The 19420-nt window shown below is 42.5% G+C and overlaps 1 protein-coding gene across 1 annotated transcript in view; it reads right to left on the minus strand.

The window, feature by feature from the left end:
• HBS1L (HBS1 like translational GTPase) overlaps positions 1-19420 on the minus strand; it is a 414125-nt gene that overhangs the window by 176455 nt on the left and 218250 nt on the right. Inside the window, exon 4 of the mRNA XM_069235198.1 lies at positions 7554-7662. Within this exon, the coding sequence (XP_069091299.1) occupies positions 7554-7662 (109 nt within the window). The remainder of the gene's footprint in view (positions 1-7553; positions 7663-19420) is intronic.

The following is a 19420-nucleotide window of genomic DNA, read 5'->3' on the forward strand; positions in this document are numbered from 1 at the left end:
TCCTGGTAACATACTATATTATTCTAGAGCATTGGTACGCCTGCACTATAAAAGTCACCACTTGCATTAATTTGACATTTTTAAAGTGATACAAGAGATTTAATACCACTTACTCCCTCATGGGGCATTGGGGGGACCCATTCAAGAGTGTTTCTAAACCAGAGATGGCAAAGCAATACATATAATACTTGCAAATGAAACCCAGAACATAGAAAATGTGCGGAAGCTATCAGGTGAGTTACAGTGGTTTTTCATGCCTCATCAAGAAGATCCTTTCTTGTAAACACAATATATTCCACTGCTGAAAATTATGAAGTCATGCCATAATTAGTGGTAGCAAAAAGGGTTAGGATTCTTTTAAAAATGTAAAAAGGGCTTAAGGAATATACTGATCTTGATTTAGCTTTGTTGGAATGAACCAAGAAGGCCAGCCACTGCCTAGCTATCTAGGTCAATCCTTTCTTCAGCAGAGAAAAATATAGAAGTGTTTCACCCTCGTAGGTGCAGCCAGTGCTGGAAGTGTTCCAGGCATTTCTTTCTTGTTGAAAAGACCGGCATGGCTTCAGCTTGTCTAATTGCAGGCACCTGATTAGTCTCTTTAAATACCAGTCCGCCCCAGTGGGCCTCTCAAGTGAGTACAGTGCATGCTGGTTATGGTGGTCCTGCAATTTTTTAATTTTGCCCCAAGTGGGTTGCTGGAGCCAAACGAAATAATGAACCCAAGAGTAGAAGCAGGCAGTCAAAGATAATTCCCATTCAGCACCAGTGATCAATGTAGAAAACTTATGGCACTTCATACAGAAAGTCTGAAGCTTACACACCCATCAGCTTAACTGCCCAAGAACCAGCTGCTGAAATAGGAAACCACTAAACTGACAACTATAATCTTTTAAGTAAGTCTGACTGCGCCGTGTGGTTGGAAGGTAGTGCTGCATTACTTACAGTGAACCACTGTATGTTCACATGTTTTCCAGCCTCAATCAACGTATAAACCTTGGGCAATCGGACATTGACGAGGAAAATGAAGAACCTCCAGCCTTGTTTGTCATCTTACAACATGGCTGACCTTGGTAGGCTCAAGGGAGGCGCTCGGGAACCACAATTTCTTGTTCTGCATTTGTCACCACCAACCCATGCAGTCAAGTATGCTCATCCCATTTTGACTTTTCGGATCTATCTAATGAAACATGAAAATTTTAGCTATAGTTTTATACATGTTATTTTAGCAAACTAGTCCTACCGCAGTGCACTTTAACCTAGATATGTTTTATTTTGGCTTTGCTGTATTATTTTAACATTAGCCACATTTGAGGTATTTTTTATTTTCTCCAATTTTTTATGTTCTTTGCCTAGGTCAACACTGCGTTCCTAAAACAAGGCATTTCTTTCACTCTGTGCTTTTCAAAAGGCAGCAATAAAGGTTGCTGGCAAAAAGGGTAGATTTTGTCTCCAGTGTTCACAGAAACATACACACTCTTACACGGTGATCCTTTCTTGGGACATCAGCTGTTTTATTACAAATAAGAATTTACAAAAAAAACTGAGACTGGACCAGATAGGCTTGAAAATTCTTTAAAAAGACATCCAAACTTTTTTTCAACATGTCCCCACCACCAATTCCTTCAACAATTATTTGTAATAACTTAAACCTATACATGAAAGAAATTATTCAATTTTTTAACAGAACCACAATGCAACAACACGTTTTGTTCAAATATAATCATGTTTTATGAAAAAACATGTTGTTAATCTCCTTTTTTTAGTTTACAAAAAAACATCAATTGATTATAAACTATTAAGTTGTTTTAAAAATGTGGTATTGTAAACTAAAATAAGGAGATTAACGACATGGTTGTTCATAGACTGACAGCAGAAGAAACCTCAACCAGAGGAATGTGTAGATAGATAGATCGATAGATATTCCCGGTACATGTTCTAAAAGTCACCACTATGCTTACTGTTAATGAACTGTAAAGAGCAGCCCATATACTCATACCCCTTCAGTTGTGTTGGTATTGCAGAGAAAATAGTAAATAGTTTCTATTACAGTATGCACAAAAATAAGAATCTATTGCTTCTTAAATGACATCTGACAGCTTCCAGCCACCAGTCATACACAAAGGCCATGACTCCTTTATCATTAGGATGAAAGGCTTTTCTTTCCAGCACAGAACTCATCAGCCATGGCCTCAAGGGGCTGCTTTCCATTCCTCTCTGACAACAGTGTCTCCCTTAGACTTACCCCCTTCCAACTCACAAAACACTTCCGTTCGCTATTGCAGCTGCAAATCTGGTTTGTGAACACCATTTTCATTTCCTCTAAGGTGCTGAAGAAAAGTTGCAGTCACTGACCCCCCTCTCAAAACATGACTGTTCTCTCTCTGGATGCACTTCAAGTATAATTCAGTGCCCTCTCAACATCTACAGTGCTTTCTCCATCTGTTCATCTATCATTCCGGTACAATAATCTATAGCAAGACTGACCCGGTAATATGTCATGCATTCTTTATCCTTTGCAAAGCAGTATCCCATAGTAAATTTGCTCCTACTACTTCCAAGTCCCCTAGAACCATATCGTCAACCTTGCTATCCCAATAAAATAGGTGAAATACATTGTTCCCAAGGGAATATGTTGATATTCCCTTCTATTGCCAGTCATGAAACACTGAGACAATTGATGATTGTGCCTGATCAGGGGTGGTTTTCTGAATCTACTAACATTTTGTAGGTAATGACTTTTCACCAATGTAATCTTCCCGTTTCTCTCTCACTTTGGAAGTCAACTGGTTTGCGGTCAGTCATACAGTTATAGGGCAATTTAAGGGTCAGATTCATGTCAGTCTCTGAAAGGCAAGTTATCAAATTGTAGAAAAAAAAAAAATTTTGATCATAGGTGCTTTCAGCTTTGCATTTCTTTTATTTTAATACATTTAACAGACGATTCAAAAGCAACAGCAAGCCCTCCTTCACACTCAGCCTTCATTAACCCGCACCTTCAAGTAGATGTCCACTCATCCATGCTCAGACTCCATTAACCTGCACCCCCAACTAGGTCAATGGAGGAAGGTTAGCATAATCCCCCATAGAGCTCGCTCAGAAGACTCCCCTTTTTGATTCTAGGAAAGGACACTGGTGTTAAAAGCACTAGAAAAAAACCCACAACCATTTAACAAATTGTTAAGTCAAGAGAATTGGTTGAAAATGGAATATGACATCACTACTCACCCCCCCCCCCCAATCTCCTTTCCCCTTGACCCAAATAGTGAAGTACGAATCTTCTGCATCTAACCCGAAGATTCCATGTTGATGCAGCATCCTGTTATCTATTGCCATTATGAGCACTGGCCTCCTCTACTATTCATCATGTCCTGATACCTGTAACAAACCACCCTTTAACATAACCCCTCCATGTCCTGCCAGATGATGTTCCATTCCTCTGGTGAAGTGGCTAACACTAATTGCAGGTGGAAACCAAGCTGCTCATTCAATACACTACATTCACAGGGTATAAGGGCAAAGTGTAGTCACTCAAAGGTAAGGGCTGTGCCAAGTATCTCAACACTACCCTCAACCCTACACTGACAACCTCAACTACTCAAATGTTTCCAGTACATCTCCTGCTACTCTTCCATCTGCAGGTCCTACTCTTTGATAGCCCCTAGTTCCTCTTCCAAATGATTGTCTAGCATCTACTGGTCCCTTACTGTGCTTGATATCAGACTGCAAAATAATGTTCCATTTACCTTTCATCCCACTTTCTTCCATAATCATAAGATCAACAACCAGACTTGCCAACCCCTCCACCTACTGCATTAAGACCATACTACAATGACTGTATCAATAGCATAAGGCACTCTTCAGGTTTTCTCACAACTAGACCATGCGCTCTGAACTGACTAGGAGCTTGATCTAGCAACTAATGGCTCACCTCATTTACAATGACACATACAATGATCTTCAGGATGCCAATGAGATTTCATAGATGTACTATGAGCTGTATAGACTGGTGTTGCTAACATCTCGTCTTGAAGTGTCTAAATACATTTTTATTTCTTTTGAGATGGGTGTCGACATGGGCAGAGTCTTCATGATTTACAGTGATGTCAATAGTAAGGCCACCATGCACACCAACGTGGCCTCAATTTTAGATTCCCCCCCACCACTGTTGGGCTTATAGGTTCATCAGAATCGGTTCCAAGAGGCATGAAAAAGTGGTGGTCAAGGATTTGTCTAAATTTGTCAGAGCTGCTGAGACGGACACCACTGAATAAAGATTTCATGAGCTTTTTTGGAATGGAGGCTGCATCAGAGAATGAAGTGGTCGGAGAAGGATATATATTGGAGGTGGTACCCTCCGATTCTTCAGTGCCATTAATGTTGATCTTCAAGTTTTATCCAAACTGCCATCAAAGGTTCACTTTATCCAATGAACATCCATTATACATGCTCAGCATCCACAGGAACCATATATCTGAAGGCTGATATGCTTCTTTTGCTTTTTAAACCGAAAACAAGAGTAGAGAGAGACAATGTTTTGTTTGCTCAGTGGCCAGCACTGGATAAGTGAGCACAGTCAAAAATGGAGGTATGAAGAATACTCAGTTTGTATAGTAAATAGGGTTTTCAGAGAAATAAGAAATAGAAGCAGCACGTTAGACACTGTGTGGGCAATTATCTGTCCAACAATGAGAAGGGTTTAATTGTTGCAGGATCAGATTTGCCTTTACAAGATATATCCGTCTTTGACAGTGAGGGCAGTTATGATGTGGGGTATAATGGCTTCATGTATTCATTTTATTCCAGATGCAAGACTACATGAGATCCATAAAGCAATGATTGGCAACCTGTAGCCACAGATGCATGTGGACTGGGAGGACGGTGTGGTTGTAACAGACTAAAACAGCAAGGAGTCAAAATGGTGGAGCATAGCAAATATATTGAAGAGATCTTTCAAAACCCCGGTCCCACAAGCCATCATAACTTATGCGTTACATGTGGGTTGGGGTTATCACATGGAATAGCTCAGAATAAGGCAATTAAAAAATATCTACCTGAACTTAAAACAATTGATCTAGCACCGACAACTTTTCAAAGTAAAATTATTAACACAAGGGTTCAAATTTTGACAAGACAGAGTAATTGCAATATTTTCCCTAAACAAATAGGGGGTACAGTCTCTAAAGAAAATTTGCAGGTAGGCAACTTCACAGAACATTCACATTGCCACCTATAATGTACTAGGAGTACAAAATGTTCTTGCAGACGAAGTAAGCAGGTAAAGAATTACATCAGACGAATGGTAATTAAAAGTTATTCGTAGACAGCTTACTGCTCTGGTGAGGGAACACCTCACATAGATACATTTGCAACTGCATGAAACAAAAAAATGTCAGTACCTCACATACAGGTCTTAAAATCCCCAAGCAGAGGTGAAGGCACGGTCAAATAAGTTAGTACAGGTAATTAATTGGTAATACCTTTCCGGATGTATTGCCGGATAAAAAATTACAGCGTTTCCAGATTTCCAACATGACACTTATTGTTGTGGTACCAAAGTGGCCATGTCAAAAATGGTATTTGCAACTAATGCAAATGGCACAAAGCAACTTGAATAAGATTCCAGTACAAAAACACACAAATAGTTGCAATGGACGGCGGGGATGGGGGTTCGGGAATGTTTTCTTCAAAATCTAAAGGTGTAGCAACAGACAGTTTAGATTCTGAAATAGCTGAATTCAGTCATTTAACCCTCTCATAAAAAGCAAACTTTAAATATGATAAATATAAATAAAACATAATAAATAAATATAAGAAAACAGGTAAACCCTCCTTGAACTTTAAAGGGGGAACAGATAGGTTATGTGGTGTGCTCGCAATAATTTCCAGTACAATAAAACATAACAGGAGAATCTGTGATAGTGAGACATTTTACAAACTTAAAAGCCTATTAGCTTACACTTGCGTCCTTACAAGTACAAAGATGAGCTACTGTAGCGTTCGTTAGGGGAATAAAGAAAAAATAGTGTTTCTCTATACCAGTAATTAAGAGGGTCATAGAGGTGGCATAAAGGCTACATTCAACACAGAATTCTACCACAGCTTTGAAACCAAAAATCTAGTCCCAGTTGGGCTCATAAAATGTAATCCCACCAGGGAATACACAGCCACTGTTTAAGCCTATGCCCAAGGCTTTATTGAACTTCCTCAGTCCAAAGACAGCTTTTATTTTAGTTGCCATCTTATCTTTAAGACCGTTGAGTTACAAACACAAATTGCAAAAACATATTTAAACATTAGTAAGGACAGGTTATCATGATAATTGATCCTAAATTCCTACCTAATGTGGTTTACTCTTTTATAATAACCAAGCAATAAAGCTACCAGCTTTCTTAAAAAAATGAAGCAGAAGAAGCTTTGTATACATTAGATATACTAAGAGCTGTAGCATAAATTATACAAGAAAGTTATCAGAATGCCTACACAATTCTTTGCATCACACAAAAAGCAAGCACTAGGGGCAATGGACAGCAAAGGTACCATTGCAAGATGAGTAGTACAAAGCATTGAATAATGTTATCAATTAGCAAACAACATACTTGAGGTCAGATCAAGGGTACCATTCTACTTCAAAGAAAGGGGAAATCTTAGCTTTTAAGCCTAATGTGTGTCTACGTAATATATGCATGACAGCAACACGGCCATCTAAGCACATGCACACAAAACACTATTTTATGTATAAAGAACCACGCAATGAAGCAGCAATGTGACAGGCAGTACCGAGATATTAATTTTGGTCCACTCCCTCTTAAAACCCACTCCTCCCAGGGGACCTAACACAACTAAACAGCTGAGGCACATGTCAATCAAGGAAAGAATTCACTTTGGAAACAAAATTGCTTACCTGCAAGAATTGTTTTGCATTCCTAAGCTCTTGTACATTCACAAATGACCCTCCCATCTCCCAACTGAAGGAGGGGTGGGGTACATAATTAAAAGAAAAAAACTATTTAAAAAAAAAAAAAGAAATGAAATTGGAGGTCATGTTAAGGGGCTCTGTGGGCTTACCATCAACACCACAGTGAGTCATACAGCTTCCACCTATGTTGACATCCATTGCGAAGGGCGAGAATGTTTGTAATAAGACATTTCTGGATCCAACCAATAGATACTGGAAAAAGTACAACATGTGAACCTAGAAGAACTTGTTTTTTATAACTTTGAATATCACAGCTTCCGCATAACATTTCTTTAATAGCCAGTATGCCTAATGTGGCAATTACCTTTATTTCGGCTATGAACAAGAAGGGAAGCAGCTCAAAATTTTGACTGAGGGTATCATAATGAAGCCTATGTTCTGAAACTTTTATGAATCAAGTATGTTTTATAACCACTCACCACTACTATACCACAACTTTAGTAGGTCTTTTCTGCAATGTTCCCACCAGCACCTGGCCATGTGCAGAGACTAGCTTGCTATCATTTACACGAGACAGGCAATGCCTTTTGCACAGATTATGAAGCTTAACGACAAATGCTTGATGCGACAATCTTACCAGGGAACGTCAAATCCCATGGTCTGCTTTTTCCCGGAGACAGTCATTTTCGTGACCTTTGGTAAAATTCCAGAATCAGATCTTGTTGACTCGGAATCCTTTGTTCTTCCTAGATTGAAAAATAAGAATATGTCAAACTGTACTCAATTATAAGTTGAGGAGATAAGAAAGCTACTTGACAGCATGTTTAAATAGGCATTTTGGGGAATGACGTCCAAGTAGCATTCAAAAAGCTAAGCAACATTCTAGAACGTCTATTGTTGGTGACTTTCAGAGATTCAGGAACAGTTTTTTTACCTTTACACTGGACGGCTTATTGAAGGCTAATCAAGTAAAGTGCCAAGTTACAAGAGATTTTATTGCAATCAACTGCAGCTGTAGCACACTGCAAACTTAATTCAAACGAACTACAAATATAAGACAAACGTGTGAATTAGTATTCTCCCTTAATTTATTATTTCTCTCTAGTGACTCCTCTAACAAAATATAAACATGTTATTTAGCTGTAAAGTTCGTTTTTCACTACTGCAAGGCCTATCTCCCCCATAGGATAACATTGGGTGACAGATGCGTACCACTGGGGCTAACTTGAGCACATACTATGTTTAATAAAAAAAAAATGGCTCTATGTATTTACATAGGAAAAAAGGATTATGATACTTACCGTGTATATATCTGTTTGTGGCATGTAGTGCTGTAGATTTACCTGCTCTGCATTCTCCTGCCATCTAGTGGGTCCGGAGTTGTGCAAGCGTTTCTTCGGAGAAGTGTTTCGAGTCACGTGATCAAGTGACTCTTCCTCTCAGTAAAGAATTTACACATAGCCATTGACTCATTTGATAGATTGTTTGCCCGCAGGCGGGTGCGAAAAGGAGTGAAAGGAATGAGTAGTAAATAGATGTCCATGCAAAGTGTAACTCCATGTGTACAAATTATACAAGTATAATATAACTGTGATGGCCACAGGACTCCGGGGAGCAGGGAAGGCACATGTGAATCTATAGTACTACATGCCACGAACAGATGCTTACAGAGTGTCTAACATAGTCCACTCAATGGCATGTAGGGCCATCAATACACATGCTCTGCACAGACTGTAAAGCAGTCCCTCCATAAAAGAAGTGGCTAGCCTGTGGGAGTTGCATTTGACTGGAAAAGTGTTCGTAGCACTGCCTGATCAACACTGGCTTGTTGGGGTGCCAAAACATCCACATAGTAGAGATTTGTGAAGGTGTGTGGTGTAGACCATGAAGATGTCTTATAAATGTCAGCTATGGGAATATTTCCCAGGAAGGCCATAGTAGCTCCCTTTTTTTTTTCCTCAGAGTAGAGTGAGCTCTCGGAGAGACAGGTAAATGTCTTTTGGCCTTAATATAGCAAGTTTGTATGCATTTGGCTATCCATCTGGCTATGCCTGATTTGGATACTGGTTGCTTTTGTGGGATGGGGAAAAGGTTGCAAGAAGTTGTTTGGTCTTCTTAAAGTCTTTAGTTCTAGCTATATAGAATATGAGTGCTCTTTTGACATCTAGTGTGTGAAGTGCTCTTTCTGCAACAGAGTCTGGTTGTTGGAAGAAAATTGGTAGCTCAATAGGCTGATTAAGGTGAAACTGAGAAATCACCTTGGGTGGAAATTTTGGATTAGTTTGAGCAACTACTATGTCCCTATGATTTTGGAAGAAAGGTTCTTGTAAGGTTAGTGCCTGGAGCTCACGAACACGTCTAAGTGAAGTGATAGTGACTAGGGAAGCTACCTTCCACTAAATAAATTGAAGTGGGCATGAGTGAAGTAGCACAAACGGGGGATCCATGAGTGAAGTGAGTACAATATTAGGGTTCCACGAGGGGGCTGCGGGTACCCTAGGTGGAATGATGCATTGAGTCCTTCCATGAAAGCCTTTATAACTGGAATTCTGAATAAAGAAATATGCGGTCTGCTTTGGAGATACACAGCTATAGCAGTGAGATGTAAGTAAATTGAATGTAGGTGAGATTTGCTTTCTGCAAGTGGAGCAAGTAGCAGACAAATTCTTTTGGCTTTCACAGGATTAATGCATTTTGGTTGGCAGTAGGAAGCACAATGTTTCCACTTTGCAGCATAACAAGCTCTAGCGGTGGGTCTACAGCTTCCTTGAGAATGTACATGCACTCTGCAGACAAACATAGGTAGCCAAACTCTGACCTCAGAAGCCATATTGCAAGGTTGAGTGACTTGGGGTCTGGATGCCCGATTTGTCCTTGATTCTGGGTGAGAAGGTCTGGCCTGTTGGGACTACTGAAAGATCCAGGAGTGTGGTTAACCACAGCCGGTGCACCTAGGATTGTGGTGAGATGTTTGCCTGACCTTATGAACCAGAAATGGAAGGAGAGGGAGAGGTGTAGGCAAATATCCTTGACCAGCTCATCCATAGAGCTTTTCCCTTGGATAGTGGGTGTGGAAACCTGGAGGAAAAGTTTAGGCATTTTGCATTTTCTGCAGTGGCAAAAAGATCTATGCCAGGAGTCCCCGTCTTTCTGAAGTATGTGTGGAGGACTTGCGGGTGGAGTCCCCACTTGTGGACTTGTTCCTGCCTCCCGCGCAGCAGGTCTGCAAAATCATTGTCCATCCCTGGCAGATACTCCTCCAACAGGTGAATGTGGTGGTGAAGGGTCCAATTCCATATGGTCTGAGACAGGTGCTATAGTTGTGAAGACCATGTTGCCCCCCCTCGCTTTAAGTAATACATGGCTGTCATGTTGTCCGTTCTGACTAGGATAACCTAAAACTACTGTCTGAAGTTCAAGGTATTTGATGTATAGGGACTGCTGTTTGGCATCCCAGAGACCCTGCACCCTCAAGTCTAGGAGGTGAGCATACCAACCCGTCCGTGATGCGTCTGTGGTCAATGTGATGCGATGCATAGGGTCTAGAAAAGGCCACCCTTTCAGGATGTTGTTGATGTTACACCTCTGCAGAGAAGGTGAGTTTGACTTAGACCATTGGCAAGACAGATACTCCTCAAGGGGACACATGTGCAGTCTGGCATTGGTAACTATGCTGATGCAAGAAGCCATCATCCCCAGCAGACACATAATGGTCCTTACTGTGTAGGACTGGTTTTCCTGAAACTGGGGGAGAAGTGTCTGAAAACTCTGGATGTGAGCTGGATTCGGGTACGCTAATCCTAACTCTGCATTCAAAATTGCCCCTAAGTAAGGGTGAACTTGTAGTGGCTGGAGATGGGATTTGGGAATGCTGAAAGAAAATCCCAGTTTGTGAAAGAGATCCACAATCATCTGTATGTGTAGTTGACACTGGAGCAGTTTACTGGCTTTGATGAGCCAGGCGTCTAGGTAGGGAAGCATGTAGACATTCTGTCTTGGCAAGTATGCTGCGACTACTGCTAAACATTTTGTGAAAACCCAGGGAGCGGCAGCAATTCCAAAGGTAAGGACTTTGAACTGATAATGTTTACCTACAATAATGAACATTAAGTACTTACGGCTCCTTGGATCCAGAGCTGTCATAATGTCACCTTGCTGTAGAAGTGGAATATCATCCTGAAGAGTGACTCATGTGGAAGTGTTCTGAAGGATATATTTGTTTGGAGATTGGAAGTCCAGTGTTGGTCCCAGGAACCCCCTCCTTTTAGGGAATCAGGAAATATAGGGAGTATACTCCTGACCCTTGATGTTGCGGAGGAAGTGGTCCTTTGAGAAGAAGGGCTTGGACCTCTTGCTTGAGAAGGGGTAAATGTTCCTGCAATAGCCTGTGATTGCGAGGGCGCATATTGGGAGGAGGGGTAATAAGCTTCAGACAATAGCCATATTGGATAATGGCAAGGACCCATTGGTCTGTGGTGATGGTGTCCCAGATGGTGTGAAATGTTGAAGTCTTCCCTCGACAGGTGTTGGATGATTTGGGGGGTGGGGGGGGGGGTTTATGCAGTCACCGATTGGCAGTAGAAAAAGATCCGCATATGGTGGTACTCTCCTCGTTATTGGAACCCCTACAGAAGCCTCTGAAGTAGCCTGTACTGTAAGACGTCTGGTGCTGTGTGAAGTAGAAGCCTCTGTTGTGGAGGATTTGTATGTCCCCCTGTACCCCGGCTGATGAAAGGAGCACCTTTGTGTGGGAGTTTGGAGGGCTCCCAAGGGCTTGGCGGTGTCAGTCTCCTTCAACTTATAAAGTGTCTTAACCACCTGTGGTCTGAACAGTTGCTCTTTGTCAAAAGTCATTCTGAACTCCCTGCTGCACTTCGGGCTTGACGCCGGAACACCGAAGCCACACATGCCTTCTAAGAAAGACACTTGTATTAATCCCCCGGGCTGTTGTGCCTGCTGCATCGAGGGTGCACAGGATGGAGTTGTTAGTGATGATTTGAGACAATCTGTTGTCCCCTTCTATGGTGCTCTTCAGGGGGAGATTGTAGCAATTCCTCCATCCCATCCCATCCCATCGTGCCCGACTATCAGCCCAGAAGGGCTTGTAAATTTGGCAATGTGCCAATGATTTGTGGCCTGTGCCACCACCCTTGTCCCTGCAGAATCAATTCTTTTGCACTCCTTTTCTGGGGTGAGGAGAGTCTCCGTGGCTGATATAAAGTGGGTTGGAAGGGGCCGCCTTATTTTTTTTTCCACCCGTGGTGGGATCACCCTGGAGCCCACAGGTACCTTAAATACATCTTCCCCATGTTTAAGCATGCCAGGGAGCATGGGAAGGTATTGGGTGTCCCTATGTTGTAGGAAGCTGGCTTTATATATACTATATCAAAATGAGATATAGTGTGCACAGAGTCTGGGGGTTCTCCAGAGGCTTAATAGAGGCTAAAGTAGATATTACTAATTCTCTCTTTTGTGGTAGAGTGATCAAGAAGTTAGGCTTATTAAAGGGTAGTGCAAAGCATTTGTTGTACACACACACAGACAGACAGACAGACAGACAGACAGACAATAGAAGAAGCACACACTCAATGACTTAACTCCAGACCAATAGTTTTTAAATAGTAAAAATATATTTCAGGCTCCCAATGCTTTCCTATGAGGAGTCCGGGGGGGGGTCACTTAGATGCTGCAGGCTGTGTCAAGGGGGACGGTTCCGGAAAACCACAGGGTGGACAAGTAGGAGGGCCACCCACTGAACGCAGCTGCACTGGAGGTTTGGTTCCCTAAGGCCAGGAGGCTGCGGGTGCAGTGTACCTTTTGATGACAGGTATCTTCATCCAGTGCTGTCGCAGTCAGGGGAACCCTCCGGACTCACACTGCAGGCATTGTCATGGATTACAGGAGAGGTCAACCTAGGGTGGAAACTTGCTCGGAATTGACTGGGGATCTTCTAGTCAGCTGGGCCACCTGGACACAGGCCGTGGGCGTCGAGTGCAGAGTTTTCAGGATTTAAGGATTCAGGGAGGCTCTGGAGTCCTTAGATGTAGTTTCTTCTTGGACAAGGCTGCTGTCCACGGGAATTCTTGGTCCTCTGTAATTCAGGCAGTTCGCTGGAGACTTGGCAGAGGTCACTGGACCCATAGGATGCGTTCCTTTCTTTTGCAGGGCTCTTTGAAGCAGGAGACAGGCCGATAGGGCTGGGACCAAGTCAGTTTTCGTCTTCCTTCATCTCTGCTGGGGTTCAGCTTAGCAGTCCTTTCTTGTGAGGTCATCAGGAATATGGCGACTTGGGTTCAGGGGAGCCTTAAAATCCTGGATTTAGGGGTGTCAGAGGGCAGCAGCCAATGGCTACTGTCCCGAAGGGTGGCTACATCCTTCCTTTGTCCACACCCTTTGGGGAGTGGGGACACAGACCTAGCCCTATTGGTCCTTGTCCTCCAAACTAAGATGGAGGAATTTGCAAGGGGGGCTGCAGGGATTCACCTCAGCTCTGGACACCTTCGGGGTAGTCCTAGCTGAGGTGGTCACTCCTCCCTGCTTTCCCTAATTTCTCCGCCAGACTTGCCGCCAAAAGTGGGGCTTTGTCTGGGGGCAGGCATCTCCATTAGCTGGAGTGCTCTGGGTCACTGCAACAAGAGGCTAGAGCCTTTGAGGCTCACCACTAGGTGTTACAGTTCCTGCAGGGGGAAGTGTGAAGCACCTCCACCGAGTGCAGGCTTTGGTTCTGGCCACCAAGAGCACAAACGCTCTCACCCCATGTGGCCAGAAACCTGTCTCTTAGTGGCAGGTGGCATAGACCAGTCAGTTCTGCACTAAAGGATTGGGTAAAACACAGGGGGCATCTCTGAGATGCCCTCTGGGTGCATTGTTCAATAAATCCAACACTGGCATCCGTGTGGGTTTGTTGTGCTGAGATGTTTGATACCAAACTTCCCAGTATACAGTGGAACCAATATGGAGCTGTGGAGTTCGTATAGATACCATATATACTCAATATGGCTATGCTGCACTTACAATGTCTAGGAATGGAATTAGACACTGTAGGGGCATATTGCTCATGCAAATAATCCCTCACCTGTGATATAGTGCACCCTGCCTTAGGGCTGTAAGGCCTGCTAGATGGGTGACTTACCTATGCCACAGGAAGTGATTGTGTGTGTGGCACCCTTAGTGGGATGCCATGTCGACTTTGCCTTTTTCTCCCCCATCACACACAAGCTGCAAAGGAAGTGTGCTTGTGCTTGGTAAGGGGTCCCCCCCCCAGGGTGGCATAATAAATGCTGCAGCCTTTGGGGACCTTACCTGGCCACAGGGCCCTTGGTACCATGGGTACCTTTTACAAGGGACTTAACTGGGTGCCTGGGGTGTGCCAATCGTGCAAGCAAAAGTAAAGATTTGGGGAAATAACACTGGTGCTGGGACCTGGTTAGCAGGATTCCGAGCACACACTCAAAGTTGGCATCAATATCAAACAAAAAGTGGGCGGTAATCATGCCAATAAGGGAACTTTCCTACAAGTTTGACAAACAAAATGTCATGTTCCATAGGCTGTTTGTGCAGCTCTATGTGATGAATGCAGCTGCCATAGAAACAACCTGGTGATAGGAGGTAGTGTCCTCCGGAAGTGAGGCGTGAGCAGGGCATAAATCAGGGTCGTTTTGTGCAATGAGATGAGGGTTTTAAGTATCACATGGGTCTGCATCATCAGGACGACACCCTAAATCCCCAGCACAGGTCTGTGATGACCCCTAAGGTGTGTTATCCACTTTTATGGTTGACGGAGGTGGAGAATGGGAAGGGGTGGTGGTGAAGGTAGTGGAGGTGTTGGAGAAGGCCAGAGTGGTGGGCTAGTAGCCTTGTCCTCCTTTTGGCGGGACTGGCTGAAAATACATTTTCCTCTTTGGGAAGTTTTGTGCTTCGGGAACTTGGTTGGTGCCGAGGTCGAAGTTGCAGGCTGCCAAATCAGTCCCAAGGTTCAGATCGACACTGAAACGATCTTTGGGACCGAGTGGGTCGAGGTCAAAGCCGATGTTGTGGCTTTAGCCTTCAAAGCCATTTTTGGCGCTGAGCCCAAAGGTGGGTCAGCCGAAACTGTTTTTTTTTTTTTTGTACTGAACATGGCTGGATGGCAGTGGCGGACCAGGGACCTCAATAATAGACTGAAGGGCCTTTATGAGGATTTTTGTAGGAGAGCAGGCGCCACAGTAGTCACACGCTGGTCAGCCGAAAGTTCTTGGCTCTCGATGTCCAACTCCACAACTGACTCGGAGCAGTCTTGGATCAAAAGGACTTCCTCCTCCAATGCTGTTCCTCCTGAGCAAACGCTTCCCCTAAGAGGTCCGGGGTGTCGTCCAGCACCTTCTGAGCCATTTTTAGTCTACAAGCCAGTCTATCCTGAAGGGTTTTCTTCAAACAAAAGTTAGCTTGGCATCAAGGACAGAAGCGGAATGAAGTTAGTTCCATTAGAGAACCATTCCTGTCGATGCCAGAGCCATGAGGAAAGTTGGCCCAAGACAAACGCTGGCGCCACGAAGTGCAGCCAGTCAAAGCCTGAACCAACGAAAGCAGAGAGAGCTCAGAAACAGGAAGTTTGGTTGAATACAATGGCATCGGAACAGAAAAGAGATTGAAAACTGAACTGAGCAGAAAGACTGAGTAGAGGCACACAGGTACGATTCAGACTTTGGAGAGAAAACAATCTAACAAAGGAGTCGATGCCTATGTGCAGTATTAGAGATGAGGAGTTGCTCGATCCAGTGACTTGAAACACTTTTTCTACAAAAAACAACTTGCACCACTCCAGACCCAACACTAGATGGCAGGAGAATGCAGAGCATATGTATTTACAGCCACTCATGGCATCAAACATTTGTAACCTTAGTGAAAATTTAGGCTGTCCATGCCAACACCGTTACTTATAAGACAATGAAAAATGCTAACCAGTGCAAGGCTGAATGTTGCAAACTAAATCCAGAATGAAAACCAAACCTTTGGACCTCACTGAATAAAGGTGGATGACACCAAAATATTTCCTATATGTACATTTAAATATATCACCCTGTCTTGGGAGAGATTTCACAATACCCAATATTTGAAATCTCAATTGTGTGAAGTTATGGGAAATTAATTTGACGATCTTGGAACTGGCGATGAAGCTTAATTTGATCCAAGATTATATTTATAAATCATTTGTATCTTTCTTTTCTGCTCTCCCTTGAGCTGCAGACCACAAGCCCTTTTTGAAGCATATGTTTTAAGGTAATTCTGTAAAGCCCCATAAACAATTCTTTACATGTGGAGGCACCCAACTTTCTTACATTTTATTAGAATATGACAAATGGACCAGTTCAACTTGACTTCCTTTAATGTGCTAGATTCTTTGCAGTGTTATAACATCGGATCACAAGAAAATACTTTCCCATTTCAAACAAGCACTGACAAAGCCAATGGCTTCTGCCTCAAGAAGCAGAAGTAACACTCGTTTTTAAACTCTTTATCATCTATAAAATAAAAATGAGGCAAAAGGATGCACAGCTCAAAACATAGCGATTATATTTCTGCACTAAAAATTCTATATTAAGAGAAATACCATGTGTCTATTGTATCAATAAACAGTACTGGTGCTTCCTAGCAGGCATTTTCATTAGAAGCAGGTATAGAAACCTTTAATAGTGTTAATGTACTTTTAGAAGAAAATGTGTTTCTTCTGGGTACAAAGGAAAGGTACTACTGGATTTGAATTATTTTAACCCGAAGAAATCGATTGAAAACACAAAGATAACTGCAAAAAAATTAAGAGGGCAAAGAACAGAACGAAAATAAAAATTAGCAAAGTAAAATATTATCCCAGTAGCCCTGGGTGTTGAAATGCCCATAATTTGGGAAAATGTGAATGTGACCTTGCAAAATGCCGTTACTTACAGTGCAAGAAAGCCAATGGTTGAAGTGGCTTCACTAAATGAACCTTGCTGTAAGTTGTGAAGGACAAAACAAAAATGTGAATGACAGAGTAATATATAGATCAATGGATTAAGAGGGGTTACTTCAAAGTCCCTCTATATATGTATACATATATTTATGGTTTTTCAAACTTAAATTCTACTCCCAGGGCATCTTAAATTGTCTCTGACCAGACCTAAAACTTTTTTTTTTTTCATTTCCTTTGTTGAAAATACGATCGATGGACAAAGACACTGTTTTACTTTTACCTCATTGTGCAACATTATGTTCTCAATATGGTCTTTGTAGAGTTATTTTTAACGCTGTTTCTGTTGTTGGCTCAGACACAGTCAGTAGGACCAGAAAACAAATTGTGATGTGTCTTTTCTACCCTTATCAGTCCACGAATCAAAGATTTCCAGACGATTGCTGTCATGTAATCCATTTCTGGGATTTAGAATGGAGACACTTGAAATGTATTATTTACTACACCACTGAACCATGCTGCCACTCTTCGGAAAGCAAGTGGAATCTCTTTCTTTGAATGCTGCTACGAAGACTCCATTCCAAGAATGAGTCATGGATTCTACAGAAAGACGTTTTCCATGCATTAAGCTCTGCCTCTACAAACTAGAGCATGGAGAATGTTGATGGAGAGTTCTGTAACAATAATGCAAAACAATCCAGTTTTCTGGCTGCAGAAACTAGATTTTGTGACAAAGTTCTTGTATGCACTCCCACTTTGATATATTTAGGCACATAGTACCCTAGAAACACAATGGTACAAATTTATAAAAGATGTTAAACTTTGACAATGCATACAGTATTTAGATTCCACTTTTTCAACTGGGTATAGATATATACATATTTTAGACATTAAATATTCGTCTGATGTAGCACATTCACAGGAGCCTTAACTTTCCACATGGAAATTACAATCACTTTACATGCTAGTGCTGCAGAGGACACAAAGTAATTCTATGACTGCAGTTCTAATACAGGCTCTTGGATTTCATGCTAGCAGAAGACCCCTTGCTTTAAAATTCATGAAGGAACATCTCATCTGTGGATCAAAACTGCTTTAAACCCTTGGTGACCAAGGATGAGGTGGTTACGCCTGGTGGCGCGGCGCTCAGGCACCACGGACATAACCACCTCGTCCTGGACCAGGCCCACGGGGGGAGCGCTACCCCCCTCCCATGGGCAGGGATGGTAGGGGAATTGCTTCTCTTTCAACCTTGACCACCCCCCGTGACATCTGATGTCGGCACGCAATCACATGCTGACCTCTTCAGAGGTCACCTCCCATTGCACTGGAAGAATACTTCCAGCGCAATGTGGAAGAGAAACACTAAGCATTTCTCTTCCGCTTTGGAGGAGGGGGCAGGCAGAGACATCAAAAGAAAGGGAAGGCCTTTCCTTTCTATTGATGTCATTCAGAGCATTTCTGCAGCCCGATTGCAATGCCATCGGGCTGCAGAAATGCCCACTAGGCACCAGGGATTTTTTTTTTTGTGTGTATAAGGGGAGCGGCCCCTTGGGTATGGGCGCTCCCCCAATGTGCAAAATTATTTTTAGGCCTTTTCTGGGGCTGATTGGTATATATTGATTAGGCCGATAGACACCAGAGATTTCATGCAAGTATGGGCACCCCTGAATTCAGAGTTGTGCAAATAACCACTGCTTCTCAACACCTGATCTCGTGCCCATTGTGGAATTACTAAGGTTTCCTTGATACCTATTTTTCATTCTTTATATTTCAGAAAATGAATTGCTGTATACAATGAAAACCAATTGCAAGGTGCAGCTCATTTATTGGCTCTTGATGAACCTACAAGCCCTATATATCCCCACAACCAGAAGAGTCCAGCAGACGTAACAGTATATTGCTTAAAAAAAAATCTGACATCGCAGGAAAAAGTTTTAGTAAAACGTGGAGAAAAATGGCAGGTTTTTTTCACCTCAATTTCAATATTTGCTTTATTTCAGCTGTTATTTTCCATAGGAAAACCTTGTAGGATCAAAACAAATGACCCCTTGCTGAATTCAGACTTTTGTCTGCTTTTCAGAAATGTTTAGCTTTCCGGGATCCAGCATTGTTTTCACACCTATTTCTGTCGCTAACTGGAAGGAGGCTGAAAGCACAAACAAATTGTAAAAATGGGGTATGTCCCAGTAAAATGCCAAAACTGTGTTGAAAAATGTGGTTTTCTGATTCAAGTCTGCTGGGAAGATGGTGATTTTAGCACCGCAAGTGCTTTGTTGATGTCATTTTCAGGGGAAAAAACAAGCCTTCCTCTGCAGCCCTTTTTTCCCCAACTTTATGAAAAAAAAAACCAATATTTTCGCTGTATTTCTTGGTCTCCTTCAGGGGAACCCACACACTCTGCGTGCTTCTAGAATCCTTAGGATGTTGGGGGAAAAAAACAGGACGCAAATTTGGCGTGGGTAGCTTAGGAGGACAAAACGTTATGAAGGCCTAAGTGCGAACTGCCGCAAATAGCCCAAAAAACAAGAAATGATCTTAAGTTTACAAAGAATTAACTAGTCCTCAGCAAACACTAT

Source organism: Pleurodeles waltl, chromosome 5, assembly GCF_031143425.1.
Source record: "Pleurodeles waltl isolate 20211129_DDA chromosome 5, aPleWal1.hap1.20221129, whole genome shotgun sequence".
Classification (NCBI taxonomy): Eukaryota; Metazoa; Chordata; class Amphibia; order Caudata; family Salamandridae; genus Pleurodeles; species Pleurodeles waltl.